Source organism: Coturnix japonica, chromosome 5 (genome assembly GCF_054131305.1).
Source record: "Coturnix japonica strain WE chromosome 5, WE-NBRP24, whole genome shotgun sequence".
Taxonomy (NCBI): domain Eukaryota; kingdom Metazoa; phylum Chordata; class Aves; order Galliformes; family Phasianidae; genus Coturnix; species Coturnix japonica.
The window spans coordinates 19,591,651-19,612,110 of NC_140667.1; the positions used below are offsets into that span (position 1 = coordinate 19,591,651).

Here is a 20,460-nt window from a genome sequence, read left to right on the forward strand (position 1 = left end):
ATCCCCACCAACTGGACGACTAAAGCGGCCGGCTGCAACGCCGCAGCCTCCCCAGCCCTGGTTACAGGGGGGGGCGGGCCGCTTGGGGGACTCAGGGAACCACAGCTTGTGACATGCACCCCGAGTACGGGGCCGTGAAAAGACAGGCCCAAGCCCTGATTACAGGGCGGCCTCGGCCACGGAGCTACCACGTGGCTCGCATCTCTACAAAAAATAAAGGAGACAGGCAGACAGGACAATCGCAGCGCTCGTGGGACTAATGGGGGGCAAGTACCCCCCTCCCCTTCAGGCATGCAACCAAGTCCTCCATTCCCCCCTAGGAAGTCACAGCTAAGCTGCAGCCATCTCTGTGGGGGCCTAAAAGGAAAGCACACTCGCTCACTCACTCCGCAACGCAAACAGGGAAGGAAGGGGGACACACACACACAGGTGCAACTTTCCAGAAGGGAAGGACAACGCAGCGCAGCCAACGCCTAGGAATAAACCCACAACCACGAGCAACACACAAGAGCCTGTGACCTGCTCCGGGGCCGCACGGAGGCCACAAACCTCAACGTGCCAAAGGGCTTCTCAAGTAAGGACAAAGGCAAATGCCGCGCCACACGCCCCGACTACAGGGCTGGCACACTGACAGGCCACCAGCAGGCAACGGCACTGCGGGGCAGGGGGAGGGACAGGGGCACGGAAGAGGCACTACCCTGATTACAGGGTGGCCTCGGGGTCCGGCGGGCTCCGTTTCCCACTCAGGTGCGGAGAGGTGGCTCTCGCCCTCCTTACAGGGTGCCACGCTCCCCAGACAGCCATAGGAGCAACAAGGCAAAAGGCCAACAACTACAGCAAAGACCCAAGCCCTGCTTACAGGGAGGTCGCCCAGCACAAAGCCGGCCGGGTCACCCAAGGCGCCGGCAACCATCAATTCAAATGTGACTATGCCCCTGCTAACAGGGAGGTGCTTTGCCCAGAATGCCTTTCTCTTTCCCCCCCGCATTTGCAGGCTTCTGCTTCCTCTTCTTGCTCGCTCCTGCCTCCAGGTCCCTTGCGCTGCCCCTTCTTTCTTCTGCAGCAGCTCCTGAAACAATAGCAGGGACACCATTAATCATGTGGAATGCCAAGCCCCCCACATGAAGGAAAAGGGAAACTTGACATTGCAAAGGAGTTCGGCACATGACCACCTAGCCAAGGAAGACTTTGCATTCCCCCCTTGCACTGTTTTTATTGGGAGGACACTGAACCTCAATACAGAAATTGTTCTGTGCTATGTCAATCATTGTGCCATCTTGGCTCTTCTGAATTGTGATAGTGGCCCTTTTACAGGGAGAGGTTACATATTCCTCTCCTTGTCTGGTGAATTTGAGGTTCACATTCGCATAAATTCACCTTATTTACAAGGAAGATTTTCCACTTGTTACATCTATTATCATGGTTTGTCTTAATGTAGTATACAAAATTTAACATTCAAACATGAAGTTTTCTCTGAAAATCCACCCTTTCCCTTCTATAGGGTTTTTAAACACATTTATATTCTTATACCCAGGAGCAACACTTTAGCGCTTCTCCCTTTTCATCATCCCCTCCCTCCCCCATTCCCACCTCCCTGTTACTGTGAAAGAAAAAAAAAAAAAGTAAAAAAAAAAAAAAAAAGTAAAAAAAAAAAAAAAAGTTTGTTTGAACACATCACAAGGAGTTGATATTTCTTTATTATTGCTGCTCACTGTTTCTTCCAAGTGTCTTCTTCCACGTGGCAACTTGCCACTCTTGGCGTGCCTCCGTCCTTCCTCTTCGAGCACTTTCAGAGGTCGCTCCCCTCGGAGCCCGCCCAGACACCCCGGCCCCGGCTCCGCCCGGCATCAGAGCGCATGAGACGGGCCCAGACCCAGCTCCTTCCCGCTCACCAGCCATCAGAGCCCGCGGGGCAGCTCCGTCCCAGGCCACCCCCCATCGCAGCACGCGTGGCTGCTCTGGTTCTGGCTGCCCTCCGTTGGAGCAAACGCGGCAGCGGCGGCCGCTACAGCCCCGGCCCCGACCCGTCCCGGACCCACCTGAGCCCGGCGCGGCCCCAGCCCCGACCCACCTCGGCCCGGCCTGGACCCACCCCCGACCCATCTCGGCTCGGCCCGGCCCCGACCCCGCTGCCCCCCAGCCCCGCCGCACCTCGGTTCTGGAGACCGCTTGCCGCCCGTGCCTCCTCCGCCGCCTTTCCCTCACAGCACCCCGTGCCTTCTCACACGCTGAGGAGAACGCCTCACGCACCTGCTCAGGCGCGCACCTTTTATAGCTGCCCCGAAGCGCCAACCAATCAGAACCGAGAACACCTGAGTCGCTTCCCGCCTCTTTTCTTCCCGCCTCTTTTCTTCCCGCCTCTTTCTCTCCCCTCAGCGTTCCCGCCCTTCCCAGCTGAGGGCACCAGCCCGCGCTCACCTGACGGTCACCTGTGGGTCCCGTTGCCGCCCACCCTCAGTGCAGAGCAGCCCCACAGCTGTTGTCACTCACCCCCCAAACATAATTAAAATAAATGTATATTTTAAAGGAGTTCTTCACCATCACACCTCCCCCCTCTGCCCCCACAGCAAATACCCCTGAGCTCAGAAATACTATTACTAAGGGAAAAGGGCACCTGACAGATGAGGGACATTATTTGTTTTGTAGAGAGGCTTGAATCTTTTAACTTCTTTACACAGCCTACTGGGAAACCCTCACCCAATCTCTGTGCTTTGCACTGCTCCCTCTGCTACATTCCTTTCATTCTGTGCTTGGCTACTTTATTTCTCATTGTAGCAATGGTAGAAAATGGTACAAAAATGTACATTGTACAACGGTACAAAAACAAAACAAACAAAAAAAAAAACCCAAAAAAACGCTCTGCAGAGAAACTAAGTGAGGGCCAGTGTCTTGCCTTTTAAAATCAACATGGATGTTCTGTGGGAGCCGCACAAATATTCATTTCTCTGTCTAGGTCTGGATTTCCTCATATACATAGTAAATTTATACCTGCTGCTGCCTTTTCCAACTTGAGCCAAGCACACAGCAATTCCCTCTCTCCAAAACTATCGGTATTCTAAGAAAGCAACTATTTATTGGGAAAAAAAACACCAAAAGAACACTGGTGGTCTTTCTGTATAAACAGAGTCGAGGAAAGGCCAGCAGCAGTTCAGTGCACCTTCACAGCCAAAAAGGAAAAAGACTACAGCGGGAAGACATCTGGGAATAAGAAAAGAGAAAGATGGAGAGATTCACACCAAGGTCTTTCTAGAATAGTGACTGTAGAAACAATAGTTACCAGAAAATTAGTGGCAGAAACAAAACTCAAAGGAGAATGGGTTTTCCCAGCACCAGTTCAGCCAGACATAGAGAAGGAAAATGGCTTCATTTTAATGATATAGATTACAGTGTTACTGTTGGAAAGTTAAAGGAAAATAGACCAGAAGCAACAACAACAAAAAAAAAAAAAAAAAAAAAAACCAAAAAAACCCACGATTTCATGCATAGGTAGCTCTTTCCACACCATTGGGTTGTCATTGTGGAGAAAAATGCCACAGTTCAGCTGGGCCTATGAAGAACATTCAAGGTTGCACTTTCAGCACCCTATTGCAGGACTAGATAAGTGCATACTTTCTATATGAGCAAGAACAACACTCCAGGCTTTTAAGACTGACAGATACACAACTGCAGCTTCTGTAGCACAGGTACAGGACCCAAACCCAATATCTGAGGATGACAGAGAAAAGATCTCATCTTCAGTACAGCTCGAACAGGTTATGAAAATGAATCATAGATACCAAACATTGCTTTCTACAGAATGTCCAGACAATATATATGACTTTGTGTTCTTGGTTTTTTTTCCTTCTTTAACTTCAGGCTGTGTTCAACACCACTGAACATTCTGAAAATCAGATGATTTGAAGCCCAAAACATGGACATAAGATGCTTGGAGTAAAACGAAGCTGCAAACATCTCATTCTGGGGAACAATAATAACATTTTTAACTGAACGTTAATATTGCAAATGTCACCTTGTTCAAAGAGAAATCTTCATTAAACTTACATTTGAATGTCAATAAAACTAAATGCTTACTAATACAACTCATCTTGTTTTCTTTTTCCTTACATTATATGGAAGATACAACAGAAATAACTTACAAGCTTCTGAGTACCTTTATAATTTTCTTAGTTGTCTGTGGAAAGCAGCAGGGCTCAAAACATAGGCATTTTTTTGGCTCTACTTAGAGAAGCTCTTTCCAAAACCTGTCACATGTGATACTACAATATTGATCTAACTTCATGAACTGTATTTTGATTCTCCCTGTCTCTAAGTGTATCACTCTCCCGTACCAGTCTGCCAAAGATGAGGTGTCTCCCTGCAGCTACAGTTGTGAGTCTCACAGCAAATGCTGAGTATCTTCTACAACACAACACGTGGAAATGATCACACTTTTTAATTATTACTTAGACATGAATGTAACGTGTTTGCCCCTTATTCAAGAAATTGCCAGAAACAATTATCAGAAGAGTCATGTACCCTTTCTCTCTGCTCATATTTCAGATATTTTAAAACAATTAAATTTGCAACGTGTACCTTCTTCTCCAGCTTTGCTAAAACAGAATTTAGAAATCACAATAGATATCGAAAGGATTTTGTTGCCATCAATTTGAACCTTTCTAAAAACTTGCTATACTCTTGCCTGAGATCTAGAAAAATACGAACATCAAGCAAGCTGCTGACCTTTTCTATACAAATGGTAGATATTATTATTTACTTGTTGAAAAGTTGCCTTAGTTTCTTACTCATCATACTAACACAAGACAGCTGTTCCTTACGAAGTTAAATCCACATACTTGTATGTAATCCATTTACTTCCACATGAAGTTAAGGAGTTACCTAGGATTATATAGTCTGATATTGCTACCTGTTAAACTGGCTGTCACAGTCGTGCATTCAGTGAAGTCTGTTGATGCCATCTATACGATGTAGCTGTACTGTAGTAAAGCATTTAGCTGAACTAAAGGAAACAGGGAATGACACTATACAAATACAAGACTGTCCCCAAAAAGACAAAGTTACGGAACTGGGTGAAGTGCAGAGGGACAAAGCAGGATATGAGCGAATCCCTGCATATTATAACTAGATTTTGTAACTAACAGAAGTCGAGGGAAAGGCTTCCATGAATTTCACTTGACCGCTTAACCCTGACTCTGCATCAGAAAGGAAAACTTCCTTGTTGCTTTTCCTAATACTATAATGCAGAAAACAGCATATTCAAGATGCCCCGTGTGGCTCTGAAAAATCTTACTAGTAGCTCCAATTGCAAGGACGGCTCCATGGAAGAAATTACTTCAACAGTTCTTATCTCTTGCTCTGATGAAGAAGAGAGCTGTTAAATGTGCTCATATGCAGTTAGAGTTAAAAAAAAGTATGTGAAAGTTGCAGAACTGGACAAAGTGATTCTACAAGACAGATGCTGAGTAAAAAAATAAAAATAAAAAAATAGTTTGAAGCTCTAAAGAATCCCAAGCATTTCTTAAATGAAGGAAAAATGATAAAACATAGAAATAACAAAAAGGTCTGTCCATACAAGACAAAAAATAATTTCTGCATAATATATATACACACATCTGTGTGCATGTTATATATGTTTATACATGTATTTGGAAAAAACAAACAAACAAAAAATGATCAGACTAGCTCCTAGAGAGAGAACAGCATCCCCCCTTTAATTCAGAAATGTCTGGAAAATGGAAATATTTACTGCCACTGAATTTTACAAATAGTAGTGACTAATTAAGCTGTATTAATAATTCAGACATTATTATTGGTCTCTGACAATCCATAATGTGTACCTTTTCCATAATTATTTCCACACTAGCACAGTTTCCAAATCACAGCAGACCTGCAGCAACCTTTGATGATGATGATTAGATTCAACGCAGTCAGTGTCTCTCAAGAATTGCCTGTTCCTGCTTTTGACAGGATGCAAATCTTAATAGGCTTCTAAACCAGGCACAAGAGAAAAATATATGCAGTGATGAAATGAGGCTGGAATAGTGATACGAAAATAGGGAAAAATAAAGACTAAATAGTGACAGTTTCACAATGAAGTTGTTTTCTATTTCCACAGTACTGCTGGGAGAAGTCCTGCACCACAAAAAAAAACTCCAATCCTGTCTACATCTCTAGAATGTTTAGGTACCAATTTGTCAGTACACTACTTCTAGTGCTGAAAAACTCTATAGTTCATTGCTCCATCTGGCCCTTGGGGTTTTAATTTCCTCTTTTATGAGGGTGGCTGTTGCCCACAAACAATTTCCGGTGTTTGCTCTGACATAACATTAATTTAACACTAACCAGAAGTTAACAGGTAAAGATCTGAATGATTTTTGCTACCAGCTCTGCTGGAAGTAAGGAGAGAAATCAAACACTCACAAAGATTTTTAGTCTTCTGTTTCCATTATTAAAAATAAATTGAAATACGGTTCTACCACTCCTTTAGCAAATAACAGCTGAGAAAATTATGAAGACTCACTGACTATTAAGTCCTAGTCAAGAAAAAGTGTAAGGAATCCTACTGGAAGAAAATATTCTCTGTCTGGTAGAAGTCAATGTATTTTCCTTCAGCTCTCAAAAGAGCTGTAGAACAGTTCTCAGAAATAGTGTAACTTACATAAATACCAAATTCAAGTTTGAAAAATTGGATTTTATGTTTCTCTCGGAAAAGTGCACTTCTAGTCCTGTTATTATTGACATTCTCAAATTGGAGAATTTGAACACAGAAAGCACCAAGGACTGTAAAACTAACCTGTCTGAACTAGCTAAACTGTCCTTAGAAAACGCATACAATTGTTACCTCCTGATATTAGACACAAGAAGCTATTTTATGAGAAGGAAAGTTTATACTCTGCTTAATACATGGCAAGAATAAAGCTGCTTTACCTCTTTGTTTGATCCAGGTCACCCGAAACAGGCAAAAACTGTCCCAGTACCGTTGTTACAGGGCTACCTGCATCTGAAAAGATGACATTTAACAAACTGCTCACAACATATGAAGTTTAATGCGTGCATTAAACTTTTTGAATTAAGCATACAGGCATATGGGTAGTTTTGACTTTTTCTATTAAGAAAAAGTAAAAACCCAAGCCGCATTTTTTCCTGACAGCATCTGTCTTTTTGCACCACCTGATACCATGTAGCTTGGGGAGCAAACTGTGTCAAAGAAGGACCTAGAAGTTCTTTCTTCAGAAAAGTTTCTCTCAATTAGAGTAAAAAAAATACAAAACCAACAACAACAAGCTGACAAAAAAAAAAACCAAGAAAAAACTTCCTTACAGAAGAACTCAGCTCTTCACCAATTTGTTAGCTAAGAATGTGGACAGATGTTTATACTCTATCACGTTACATTTAATTAGAAATAGCATAGGCTTATAAAACTTTGATAAGAAAAACAACCTAAACAGATGTTTATCCTAAGCTCTTATTTTATTAATTTCCAGAATTCCATCTAGAAAGGGGGCATTCAGCCTATTAAACCAACAACAACAATGAAACAACAACTAAAAATCTGTTCAGAAATCCATGGCCGTAAGAATAGATTTTTGTGCAAGTTCAGAACTTGCTGTAGCAATGCTTGCAATAGCTTTAAGTAGTACAGATCAGCACTTTGAAGGAGAAAGCTCAAGTCACTTATAAACAAGCACCACAGTCTAAACCTCAGTATTGCTCTCATACATTTATGTAGGCATTTGACATATTCTGTCCATCTGTTTCATCCCCAGATCTATGCCCTCGTTGTACTACGCTTGGAGCAGGGCATGTTGACAAAGAAATCAGATGAATGCAGACAAAGTGCACAAGCAAGCCTGTTTGTTCTCAAGTCATTCATCTTTCCCTTATTTCCTTTCAGGTACATCCGAACCCTACGTTGCTATTGCAAAACTTGTTCCATTTTGAAGTTGCCATTAACAAAAACATAGTTTACAGACAATACATGCTTGACTGGGATTTCTGTGTAATGAAAAAGCAGTTCCAAGAAACTGGAACTATTATAGTACCCTCCATCATTCACTATAAGCTTCAGGAAATTAAAGACTTTTTAATAGTCCTTTGTTTAACAATGAAGCTTTGAACTCTAGACTCAAAAAACCACATTATTCAGAGAGGAAAAAAAAAAGAAACAATTCCCTTACATAGCAGAATTCTGCCTGCATGCTGTTGGAACAGAGGGCTGGACAGGTAGACAAAAGATTTGTATTTTGCATCAGTTTTCCTTCCTATGACTTGGCTGGATATTCTCCACTCTGAATAATAATAAAACAGAAGACATCTTACTCAGACATGACCTTCAGCATCTAGACCAGGGAGCTCTGATTTATGCAGAGATAGCTGCCCAACATGGTTCTGACAGGCCTGCATCTAGGCATTCAAAGTAATTCTTAAATCTTTAAATCAGCTCTTGAGCAATTGGAGAGACTATTCTGATTTAACAAGGTTTTTCCTCTCCTGTTCTATCTTTCATTAAGCATGTCTAAGGTGCAGCGTACTCTATGAATGCCTCTATCACACCGCTCCTTGAGAATGTATCTGTTTTAGTCAGAGAATGTACCACTTCACTTGGAAAGTTACTAAGGAATATCCTTGACAGTAACTTACATCTGACAGCGTATGGGTATTTCTAACCAGATGTTGTATGGAAACAGCCATCTTCCTCAGACAGCAGCAGTAGCAAAATGGATGAGGCATTTCTGGGTTAGTGTGATGCAAGTACTTTATGACTGCCAAAGAACCCTAGGCTAGAACTGGCAGCAAAACACATAATAAAGCAGATTATTTGCGGGTCACACCAGGCAACAAAAGAAAGCTGAGTTCATCCTTTTGTACAAAACAAAACACCCTTGTTCTTACACAGAGCCTCCTGTGACAACTCCCCCCCCCCCCCCCCCCACTGGCCCTTAGAAATCTGCTCTCCTGCCTCCAGTTCCTTCTTGCAGACCAGTTGCCTTAAACAGCCTCACAGCCAAGCAGGCAGCCTCCTACTATCACACCTGGCTGACCAGGAGAGTGCCATGCTGCAAGGTGAGTGACAGCCACCAAGCTGCATGGCAGTGTGTTTCTGAGGTGAAATATTGGATAGCTACTGTCACATCCTTTACAAAAGTTATTTGCATTTAGCATCCTATATCAAGACATTCTTTGGTGCCATGAGGTCTGCTCTGAAGGTAACGCCTCCTATTTTATTCTTCAGGCACAGTGTCAGAGGCGGATATTTGCGGTATGGCAGTAGAGATTGAACCTTCCTACCAATATTCCATTATATCTTGTTGCCATCTGAGAGATAGCAGCAGAGGGGAAGTCTGACAAAGAGATTTCTGCCAAGGAAACGTGTATGAAGCATAGTTCTGTCTTCAAAGTCCCCTGCGTGGAAAAGATGGCACCAACAACACACATCAACACTTGCTGAATATTTGTGGAGACCAAACAACGTATGTGAGCACAGTGAGGCAATGGGTGGTGCGTTTCAGCAGTGGTAACAGAAGGTCACATCTGCTGGTGCAGGGTTTTTTTTGTTTGTTTGTTTTTACAAAGGCAACTAATGATCTAATAACTTCTTGGAGTTTCTCTTCAAATAACTAGAAAGACAGATACAAGTTTTTCTTGGTAGAGTTACAGTGGGGCAGTAGAGCAACAGAGTAGGAAACTCAATCTAAATAGTAGGAAAAAAAGTTTCCACTGGCAGCACTGCACAGCACTGAAACAGGTAGCTAGTGAGACTGCTGTAATTTCACCTGTGGAGACCTTCAAAGCCTTGGCTAGAAAAAAACCCCACAACTCATGACCTGATGCTAATAACTGATGAGCTTCAAGCCAAGTGTCCACACCACGAGCTGTTGTCTCCTGCCCTTTCTGTGGGCCATTTCATCAGAGACTTCAGAGGACCAGTAGGAGCACTGGGGTTGTGAAACACGATGCCTGCAGATTCAATCCACCAGCTTGCATGACAGGAGAAACCAGGGAGTTGATGAGGAATATGACTTCTAAGACAACAGCTTAAAAACTAGATACAGGGGATCCCAGCCCACATCATTTGCTGCCAGAGAGGACAAATGTGTTATCTCATGGATGGTCAAGGGACACTTGCACTTAGAAGAATGACTACTTCTCCCTCAGTCTTGTCCTACTAATGGCTTTAAATAATGGCCTTGCAACACAGGGCAATGGGACGGCAAAGTCCCTGGTGTGATCTGCCAGACTGCACAAAAATGAAAGAGCCTTGCTGTATCCAGAGGACCCAGCTGAGCAGAAAGAATGAGATTACTATGAAATCAAAGATAAAATATAACTGAGAAAAATGAGTTGGACATAAAGAAACTCCACAGATAAGACCAGTACTGCAGTACACCCATCAGTAGTGAAGAATCAACTGGGATGTGTAGTCTTCTTCTGTGGACTGCACATTCAATAGAAGTATCCACACTTTACATGATGTTATGATGTGGAATACTGATAGCAAAATTACAAAACCATGACAATTACACATCATCTTCAGGTTTCTTTAGGCACTCCCTACTTCATGCAATGCTATAGGTATAGTGGAACACATACCTACAGAACTCAACAGGACATTATAATATGCCCTTTATTCCTTAACTGGAAAGGCTAGAAGATAATGCATCTTTGTGATACTTGCATGCCGCAAACAAGTTATTTCTTTGTACATAGAGCTAATCAACCAAGCAGAGCCAGCACAGTCCTCTGTAAATAATCATAGAATAGAATCACAGGAAGGTGTGTGTTGAAAGGGAGCCCAAGTATCACCTATTTCCAACCCTCTTGCCACAGGCAGGACCATCAGCCTTCTGATCTGGTTGGCAGGTATGTTTGTCCAGCTTTTGAAAGCAAATACAAGACAGGGGAAAAAAAAAAAAAAAAAAAAAGAGGCACTTGGCATTGAAAAGCTTAAGTACCATTCCTTGATACAACACTAGAACCGATACAGGCTATTTATCAAGTTGCAGAAGGGATGTAGGTGTGAGCAAATCATTGGATGAAGAATTTTTTCCACTTTTGCCCCTCTTTCCATTTACAGAATCTCAGTCTCCTGCTAATAGGACACAGGCTCCTCACTATTTCACCTTCTAGCAGAGATTAATTTATTGAAACAGTCACTCAACTTTTCAAACAAGTTCTGTATTCAGAGACTTCCAATGTCCTTCACCAGGCAGTAGTGAAACTCCACGTCCTGACTTGAAGCTCTCTAAATAACATCTTAAAAATTAATAAAAAATACTCAAACAGACTTTGGATTGAGCATAAGTATTTCATTTCCAAGAAGCTCTTAGTTATGTTTGTCAGGGAGCCAGTTTTTATCTCCTGCTTAAAAGAGAATTTGCAAAGGTATAAGTGGGAGTCAGAGCCCCATTTTGCCTTTGAAGATTTTGAAAGAGAGCAGGGGGCAAGGAAATCTCTTCCATGTATTAAAAACCAACAGAACTTATGAGAGGGGAACCCCAAAGAATCACAAGTTTTGCATTTGCTGTCGCTTGGCTGGATTTCATACAAAGTTTGGACAATAAGGAACTCAGAGCAACAAAACATGACATTTCAGCTAAAAGTATTTCTTAATTTCTCATCTAACCAATGAGACGTGTTTGAGACAACATCATCTTATAAAATTTAATACTGGCTTTACATGTGACTGCTCATAGGAACTACAGGCAAGGATGCAGCATGAGGACCATCACGCTTTGCTGCCTCCCAGTCTCAGTGCTGAATGCAATTTGCTAAAAATCTGTAAAAATGCTTACACCGCTCAAGCAACTAGAAGGCCTTGTCTGTTAGCTGTCAGTGCGAAACCACACTGGAGGGCTTGCAGGGAGCAAATTTATTCATAAGATACAGAGATCCACTAAAGACATGAACACTGGCTTTCAGGGGAATACATCCTGCAGTACAGGGAAATAAAGGTTATTCATAGCCTAAAAAGGGCACAGAAAGCTTTACTGAGAGCTCATAGAACGGTTTGCCATCTAATTCAGTTCTACATTTCTTCCCCGCTAGAAGGTTGAGGTGATGAATCCAATTAACAAGAGCATCTTTCCCAGAAATAGAATGTGAGTGCTCTGGTTCAGAGCCAACTGAGCACAGTAGGCTCAGGAAGTATCTGTGGAGCCAAGTATTTTATCTGTAGCAGTATTTCCCCTGAGCAGTGACTCTCTTTTCCCTGAGAACACCTAGTTCAGCCCCCTTGAGTCTATCTGAAAGACTCTGAATGGAAAGAAACCAATATTGTCCTTGATCCAAAACTAGATAAAGTGCTCCCCAGAAGGGAACTCAACTAAATAAACTCATTTCTTAACAATGAATCCAGAAAGGTTCCAGCTTGGCAGAAACATATCAACTCTCAAGAAACAACCTGCGTTTTCTTTTACTGTTTGTAGCCTTTTGCTTTACATTCCACAGCAAAGAGTACGGCCCTCCAGAGTACTTCACCACAGATATAGCAACAGCAACTAAAACATATTTCTACAGCATCTTAGTCCTATGCTACTCTGTCCTCCTGTGCCCAGGCCAACAATAAACACAAGCAGCATCAGAACCCTTCCTACTTTGGAGCTGCCTACAAGTTGCATCACAACACCCATGTCTTACAGCAGGGCTTTCTATTTTCTCTTGACTGGCTCAACCCTCACACACAAAGGCAATGAGAAACCATACTTGTTACTCAGTTCTTCCACTTGCTAAGGGGGTTCCACATAGTACCTTCTTGCTCCCCCCCATTTCCCCCCATACCTACCCATAACTCACCAAATTATGAAGAAGGGCAAGGAAAATCAACATAGGATGTGGCTCTGGGCAGCCTGGTCCAGTGGTTGGTGACGCTGCACACAGCAGGAGGGTTGAAACTAGATGATCGCTATGGTCCTTTTCAACCCAGGCCATTCTAGGATTCTGTGTCTCAAAGGCAGGGTATTGCACTCTTCACTTCCTCTTGAGGTCTCTGGTAGCATTTGGTGCTGCCCATTTCCTCATTCCCAACTCCACACTTCTTGAAAAAAATAAATGGAACATCTGCAAATTAGCCAAAGTCCTACATCATGGTTAACTACTGGCTCAGGTCGGGTGTTTTCTCACTACTCGGAAGTACCAGAAGAATAACTGTTTATTCTTATGAGGACATTGTAAAATCATGAATTAGGAAAAGAACATACTTCTCTGTTCATGTATCTAAATTCACAGAAATACACAAATTATAAACATACAGATAAATAACAGAAAAGAAAAAAAACCCCACTGTTTTAGGCCAACTTCTCAGCTGGTTTAAAATCCAGAAAACTGGAGCTCCAGCATGGAGACCTCCTTCTTTCCCTCAGTATATCACTGCTGGGAGAGGAGACAAGGAGAGCGCTGCCGTTTGGGCAAGTAACAGCTCAGGGACCGTTCTTCACTGACAGCCCCTTCCAGCGGGGCAGGCGAGCGGAGCGCACCTTGTAGCAGGGCCAGCTCCGCTAAGGGAAGCGGCCCATTTTCTCGTGGGCGGGGGGAGGGGAGAGGGAATTAGCGCTGAGTGTCCAGGAACGGCGGCTAGGGCTCTGGGGGTGGGGGCTTTCCCCCGACTCCTGACGTAGAAAGTAAGCCGGGATGCCCGCCCCGGCTTCTTAAGGAGCGCGGCGGCGGGCACGGAAAGCGCCCTGCCCGGCCCTCCCTGCACGCCGGAGCGCCGAGGTAAGGGCTGCGGGCGGCGGGCGGGGGGCGCGGGGCGGCCGGGCAGGGGGAACCCGCGGGCGGTCCCCTCGGACTCTGCTCCTCGCTACCGTCTGCGGCGTCTTTAAGCTCCGGGATCGGGTGAATGGTCCTAACTGGAAACTCCAGCCAAGGGGAACGGTGATAACCAACGAGCTAGTTGTGGTTTTTTTGGTTTTCTTTTTTTTCCTCCTTTATTGTACGGCACTGTTCGTTATGTGAGGCAGGATGGTGGGGCAGTTAGAGAGGAGGAAAAAAAAAAAAGAGCCGCAAGGTGTAAACAGCACACACACGTGAAAAATTTATGGACAGACTGATCCTAATAGTTGGAATGCAGAACTCACCATGAGCATAGGTAAGGCACTAATGAAAATGCTATTTCCTGAGCACGTCTCCAGCTCCCGGCTGCCGAAACAAATCCCGAGGCTTGCAGAAGGCTACTAGAAGGCTGGCTGACAAACGCTCCTTAAGTTCAGCTATGACGCGAGGGGCAGCAGGGCTGGGTACCGGCCCTACTCAGTGCTGCCCACAGCACAGCCTCCCAGCTCCCTACCTGCAGCAGCCCCTTTGGGTTTGTTTTGTTATGTTGTTGTTTGGTGTTTATTTATTCATTTTGATGAGCCCAGAGTCTTGTCTTGCCCAGCTTTGTAACTCAGAAACTTTCCAAAAGGGGTCTGGGGGGAGGAAAAGGCAAAGTAGCCAGTGACACAGCCCCTGCCCAAATGACAGCTAATCAATTTTTGTATAACTCCTTAGTCTGAAATATTTGCTTAAGTTTCCTCAAGTTATTCTAAACAAAGTTTCTTTCAAGTTTTTGTTAAAGATAATATTACTAAGCTAAGTTAATTAAGTCCAATTAACCTGCTTTGAGCAGTAGGGTACAGAGAATTACGCTTCTGAAAATCCTGGTAGCTGCACAAGGTCAGTCCTGTTACTAACAACTGTCCAAACAGCAGGAGAAATGTGTTCTATCCCTCTTCATTAAATGCAAGTTTAGGATCTAAGGCTTTCAAGTCAACATTTCTCATGGGATCCTAAATCAAACTGGATATAGATGTCACTCTCCAACTGCTTACTGTCAAATAGTTCCCAGAACCTGACCATGGAACCAGGCAGGGTGCTAGAGAAGAACATCACTGTCAGGACTGAAATCACAGAAGAGCCCTTTAGACCTGCAATACTACATGCTCAAGTAAAGCAGCTTGGCCTGCTCTGGTCTTGCACACAGGCTGCAGCCAGGCTGCTTTCACACACTCAATCCCTCCGTGCACACATCCTGTCTTTGACATCTTTTTTTCACAGAGTAGAAAGATACTGCTTTTTGTTTTTGATGAGCACTCATGGAAGAGTCACTGATTAAGTTAAGCTGGTTAAGAGAAGTAGCTTCCCCCTTCTTCATTAAAAGCAAAAAACCTCAACCCCACACACCACCAGTTACCATCTCCAAACAATCAAACCAAGACCACAACATTTATGCTGAGCTGTTGCTTTTAAACAGAATTGTTCATGCTAAAAAAATCTCAGAAGCTGGTTTCTACAAACAGTATGTTCTGTGCACACTGTGATCTAAATTACAATAAACCCCAAACTTGTTCCACAACAGAAACAACACTAGAAACATATTAGAAAATACACAATAGAAGCAGGTGGTATAGATGAACTCTGATGGAGACTACTGGGTCATTATTACCCCTAAGAGTTATTATTCAAAGATGCTGTACTATGGCTTTGCTATACCTTCTTTTCAGAATCATTCTGCATTTTAGCAGGTAAAACACCCCCAAACAATGGGTGATTTTGCAAACTACCATTAATTCCTTAGAACACGCTTTCAACAGTTTCCTGCCTGCAACTGCATATCCCTGGGAGTCTGCAGACTGTTTCAAAGGACTTCGAGAAAAGCGAGACTTTTAAAAGACGAAAATGAATGGATCTTAACTGGAAAAGTTTAAGGGTTAAGGATCTGCAAATATCTCAAAAGCTTTCAATACAAAGAACTTGGAGATAAATGAGTTTATCACAGGGTGTGAGAAAAACTGACAGTTTTAACACATGCTTCTGCAGCACAGAATAATGCAACTCCACTGCATTTATATGATAAAACATATCAGAATTTTTAAAGAACAGATAAACTACTATCAACATCTAATGCATAGTACAGGGCTTTGTTCCTGAATCTAATGGCAATAAGTTTAAGTTATATTGCTTTTGCTATGTTTCAGTGACACAATGGATTTTGGTAACAGGGGGAGGATCCACTGCAGCATGAGGCTCACCTACTCCCTGCTAGTCATGGGAATGTTCTGCCTGACACCTTCCCTCTGCCATAGCCAGATTGATCCACTGGCTCTTGGGCGAGCAGACCCTCAGTGCTGGGAATCCTCCTCAGCTGTCTTACTGGAGATGAGGAAGCCTCACATTTCTGACTCTGTCAGTGGCTTTTGGGACTTCATGATCTTCCTGAAATCATCAGAAAACTTGAAACATGGGGCTCTGTTCTGGGACCTGGCTCAGCTATTCTGGGATATCTATGTGGACTGTGTGCTCTCCAGAACCCACGGCCTAGGAAGAAGACAGCTTGCAGAAGCTCAACAGAGGATCACTACTCTGCCTTCTCAGTTCACAGGGAGAAACCAAGGTTACTACTCCTTTAATATATCTCACAGACAGTAAACAGTCTAGAAAAGGAAGAAAATGCAGACTTATTTTGCTGTATGGTAATAGCACACAGACAGCTGACAGTGCTGCACAACTCACCCACCAATCCGACATAAAACTACACTTAAGTTTGAAGTGATCACAGTAAAAACTTGATTTCCTAGTAATGTAGACTTAAAAGCTGTCATTAGAGTTCCATTTTATGAGTGTTGGGTAGAAAAGGCAGAAGGGGGTAGAAAATAAAACATTGGAGGATTCAAACAAAGACAGCAGCTCAGCCACTGAACAAAGATATTCTTCAGCTTTCAGACACAGCTATAGTTTCAGGAAGAACAGGATCTATGACACTGAAGTGCTGCAATTCCTTATCTCCAGGTTCCCTAGCTGAGAGCAGAATCCACAGACTCAAAGTAAGAATCTCCATAGGCAGTAAGGCAAAAGCTGATACTTCACTGTAGGATCCACAAAAGGTAGCATGTCACTTAGCTTCCCTATTCCCAGTGGAAAAATACAGCATAGTCTTGAAGACTAGCAGTTAAGATTAAGAGTAACAGCATGGTGCCTTTTTTTTTTGTTGTTTTGTTTGATTTTTTTTTTTTGTTTTGTGATGAATACCAACTTTTATTTACTCTTATACAGAGGGATCTTAAGATACTACTAAATATTCACGCTTTAAGAGAAACACAAACTCCTCCCTCCCCTCTTCCCTCTCATTCTTTGACTTTTTTCTTTTGTAAATCACAACTAGATGGTCTGGTTTCACTGCACAATTGATTATCATCAGTTGGAAGCAGGCAGCTTCTAGCAGCATCAGACTAGATTTTATTTCTTTGAGGAGCTATCTAACCTCTCATTCAGGTCTCCAAGTTTCTTAACAAAACCAGCTGTTTTAATCTCTGTAGCCCCTGACCCTACCAGCTTGCTTAGTGAAACCAGAAATCAATTGTTAATAATTGCAGAGACAAATCACACCCTAGAAAGTGATGAGAAATTGAATTACTACTTATTATGTGCAAAGATGTGTACAAACCTCATTTCTTATCTCAGAGAGTAGCATTAACTGCATTTGAATCGCCTTGTGCTCTCCATTCCACGTCTACATGAATTGGTTTCAGTAGGCCAGTTTTAGAAGAGTCAACTAGTGCTGCTCCTTCTACAACTGTTGATAACATCTTTATTTGATTTTTTTTCACCTTATTCATCTTAAGTGTTCATTAAAAATGCTTTTTTTTTTTTTTTGACAAGCAAATTGTCATAAATCAGGAATAATCTGTACTTTACATACATTTCAGTTCTTCACACATACTGAACTAGAAAAAAAGATAGATCTGGACATGGCACAGAAATGCTGGTGTTAAAGTATTATTATTGTCACCATGCCTGATTTCTGAACTAGAAGATAAATCCCATGAGATCATTGTGAAAATCGAGTGATACAGAATCAGAAAATGACTTGGGCCAGAAGGGACCTTAAAGATTATCACAACTTTCAATACCAGGGAGCAGCAGGAACTAAACTTGTCTAAGAAAAACAGAAAAACCTGCAAAGCCAAAGAAACTAGGAAAGTCTTTAGGAAAGCTTGCAAGAAGCACCTCCACAGTTCTTCAAGCTCTGCCTTTTGGGGAAACAAATCTGTTTGACTGTGTATTAAGACACTGGTAGAAGTAGCTCAGATTCAGGCTTACAGTTTTAAACACCATCTTCTGAACCAGCTCAGCTAAGCGCTTGATTGTAGTTACCAATAGGCCTAGAGATACCCTAAACTTCATACACAATCTACAAAAAACATAACAAAAAAATCAGAAGAGCTGTATTTGAATTATCTGACAAACTACCCCCATTTTGTGAAACCCTGCTTAAACTAACTGCATAAAAACTCCCTGAGCAGTCTACAGAGAAGCACCAGCCACCTCTAAATTAAGTGTGGAAAATCCTTTAGTTATGTGACCAAGGTATCTTTAATCAACCATTCTCTTCCTTTCCCAAAATTCAAACTACTATTAAAAAAACTAGGTTTCAAAAAGTCACTTAATGCATTACAACAGAGTAGTTAGATACATCATAGTTACAACAGCTTTCAAACAGCCAAAATAAAACCTCAAAAAAAAAAACAACAACCCAACACCAAAATAACCACCACCACCAACAAAACAAACAAACAAACAAAAAAAACCACCAAAAAACCCAAAAACCACACAAGGAAAATAAAGCTATTGTACTTACATCTCAATGAAGAGCTGCTGTACAATATCCTCTTCAAGAAGACATGTAGCACAACACCAACATAAATAATCAAAGATTATAAATTCAAGAAAACTCTGCTTCTCTCCTCCTCACTCAGCAGTTTCTCCACTACCTCCTCACTCAAAATGACCACGGCTTTATGCACTTCCCTCACAGGTGAAAGTAACCAGGCTCAGGTGAGCCTGGCATGAGCTGGCACATAGCCCAGCTGCCAGGGACAAATGCAATCTGTTCAAGTTCCACTAGGGTTTTAAGGAGAACAGTGAGGTAAAGATTGCTGTATTAAGCATTTAAGGTCTGGTAAGTAAACATATACTGTGTCGATCAGTTGCTTTTTCAGAAGACTATTATCTCTAAAATTAATAAAGCCACTCTGTTCTTGGAGATTTTTCCTAAGAAAATATTCTATAATTCCTCAAGGAAATAATAAACTTGCTACTAAATAGCAAGAGAGATCTCATTTGTTATGCAGAAAGGCTAGCAGCAAGCCAACGAGTTCGTAAGATTGTGTGGAGTCCAACAGCTAACTGCTCTAACTCTGCTAATTAGAAGTGAAAAAGTTCCATAGGAAGGCTAAGAAGGAAGGCCTGTGATGAAGGGAAAGGCCAGAGCGGTATGTCAATGAAAGGCAGCTTACAAATGGAGAGAGAACTATCACCAAAATGAGAGGTCTGGGGCCAGAACACGTAGTTACTATTGAGAATATTGGGAAGGTAACAGCTAAAGATAGAGGAAACACAGATGTGGGAAACTGAGCACTCAGTAGCTCTTTGTCATTTTGAAATGGATTACTTATGTGTATTTTAATATCACTTTTCAGGGATGTTCACTCATATTCAGAGGTCACGAGTTCTGAGGAAGAGAGACTTGTTTGAAGATTTAATAAAAAAACACAAGCATAAAAGTAGATCTATGTTACTTGGAAGAATCATTGGAGAGCTCGGGGAAAAGAAGAAACAACATATTTAATCCAAGAACACAATTTGTATTTATTTTTTTTAACTGTTTCTCTTTTCTTTTTGCATTTTAAGTCTCACTGATGTTAATTTACAGGTGGACAAATGCCTATAACTAGTACTGTATCTGATTTAACTTCTGGGTTGTTGTTTTGTTTTTGTTTTGTTTTTTTCTTAAGTGCCTATGAATTTAGTCTCTCTAATAAACTGCATGGTTTATAAGCAGTTGCCTGCTTCAATCTGTATGTATATCAGGCTTTATGTAATGCATGTGACCTACTCAAACTATTTTCTTCTGAGTGCCAAAGCAGGAAAACACTAATCCTCTAATGAAGCATAGACAAACAAAACAGGAAGTTGCCCAAAACATCCACCATTGCTGCTACTGTACACGTAGCTACACACACATACAAAGCAACCACTGCTGAAAGACATCATCCTATTAAAAATATTTTCCCAAGACCTTGACATTTAATGAAAGACGTTGGCAGGTCTCACCAGCTCCTCTGTTTGCTTTCATAGGACATTTTCATGGTATTTCCTTAGATTTCTAGTTATACAAGTGCTTCCTAAAACGTAACACATTCTTGCAAAGTATTTCAACAAAGGATTTCTCATGCATGACTTAAAACTGCTTCTTTCTTTTAATTTGCAAGCTGTTTGTAACCAAGTCAGTTTCCTCTGACTGTTATTACTCTCACAGGCAATTTGATATTATTATTATCTATTATATTATTGATTTTTATATCATTGATATACTGGATGTATGCAAACACAAAATTCAGCTTTCCAAGGCAGGTCCATTTAGTTGCTCAAAGCTTCTTTCCTTAAGCATATGGCAATATTTGTTCTTTTCTTCACAAAATATCCAACTCA

General features: G+C 42.1%; 1 protein-coding gene and 1 long non-coding RNA gene across 2 annotated transcripts; one reads left to right on the forward strand and one right to left on the reverse strand.

Annotated features, from left to right (window-relative positions):
• Positions 1 to 253: 253 nt before the first annotated feature.
• On the reverse strand, positions 254 to 2,273 carry LOC146760711 (uncharacterized). The gene is made up of 2 exons (XR_014947113.1): positions 2,152 to 2,273; positions 254 to 1,069 (listed from the first exon to the last, which is right to left on the reverse strand). It is a non-coding gene; the product is annotated as an uncharacterized LOC146760711 (long non-coding RNA).
• An 11,336-nt stretch (positions 2,274 to 13,609) lies between these two features.
• LOC116653516 (protein FAM237A-like) lies at positions 13,610 to 19,809 on the forward strand. The gene is made up of 3 exons (XM_032445097.2): positions 13,610 to 13,707; positions 15,948 to 16,363; positions 19,449 to 19,809. Exons 2-3 carry the CDS (start codon positions 15,955 to 15,957, stop codon positions 19,595 to 19,597), a joined length of 558 nt encoding a protein of 185 aa, XP_032300988.2. The 5' UTR covers positions 13,610 to 13,707; positions 15,948 to 15,954; the 3' UTR covers positions 19,598 to 19,809.
• The last annotated feature ends 651 nt before the right edge of the window (positions 19,810 to 20,460 follow it).

Bases quoted from the DNA above. Each gene is read 5' to 3' on its own strand.
- LOC116653516 (XM_032445097.2), top strand. From the start codon at position 15,955: ATGGATTTTGGTAACAGGGGGAGGATCCACTGCAGCATGAGGCTCACC. The intron at 16,364-19,448 runs GTTACTACTCCT...ATCACTTTTCAG, and splicing joins GTTCACAGGGAGAAACCAAG to GGATGTTCACTCATATTCAG.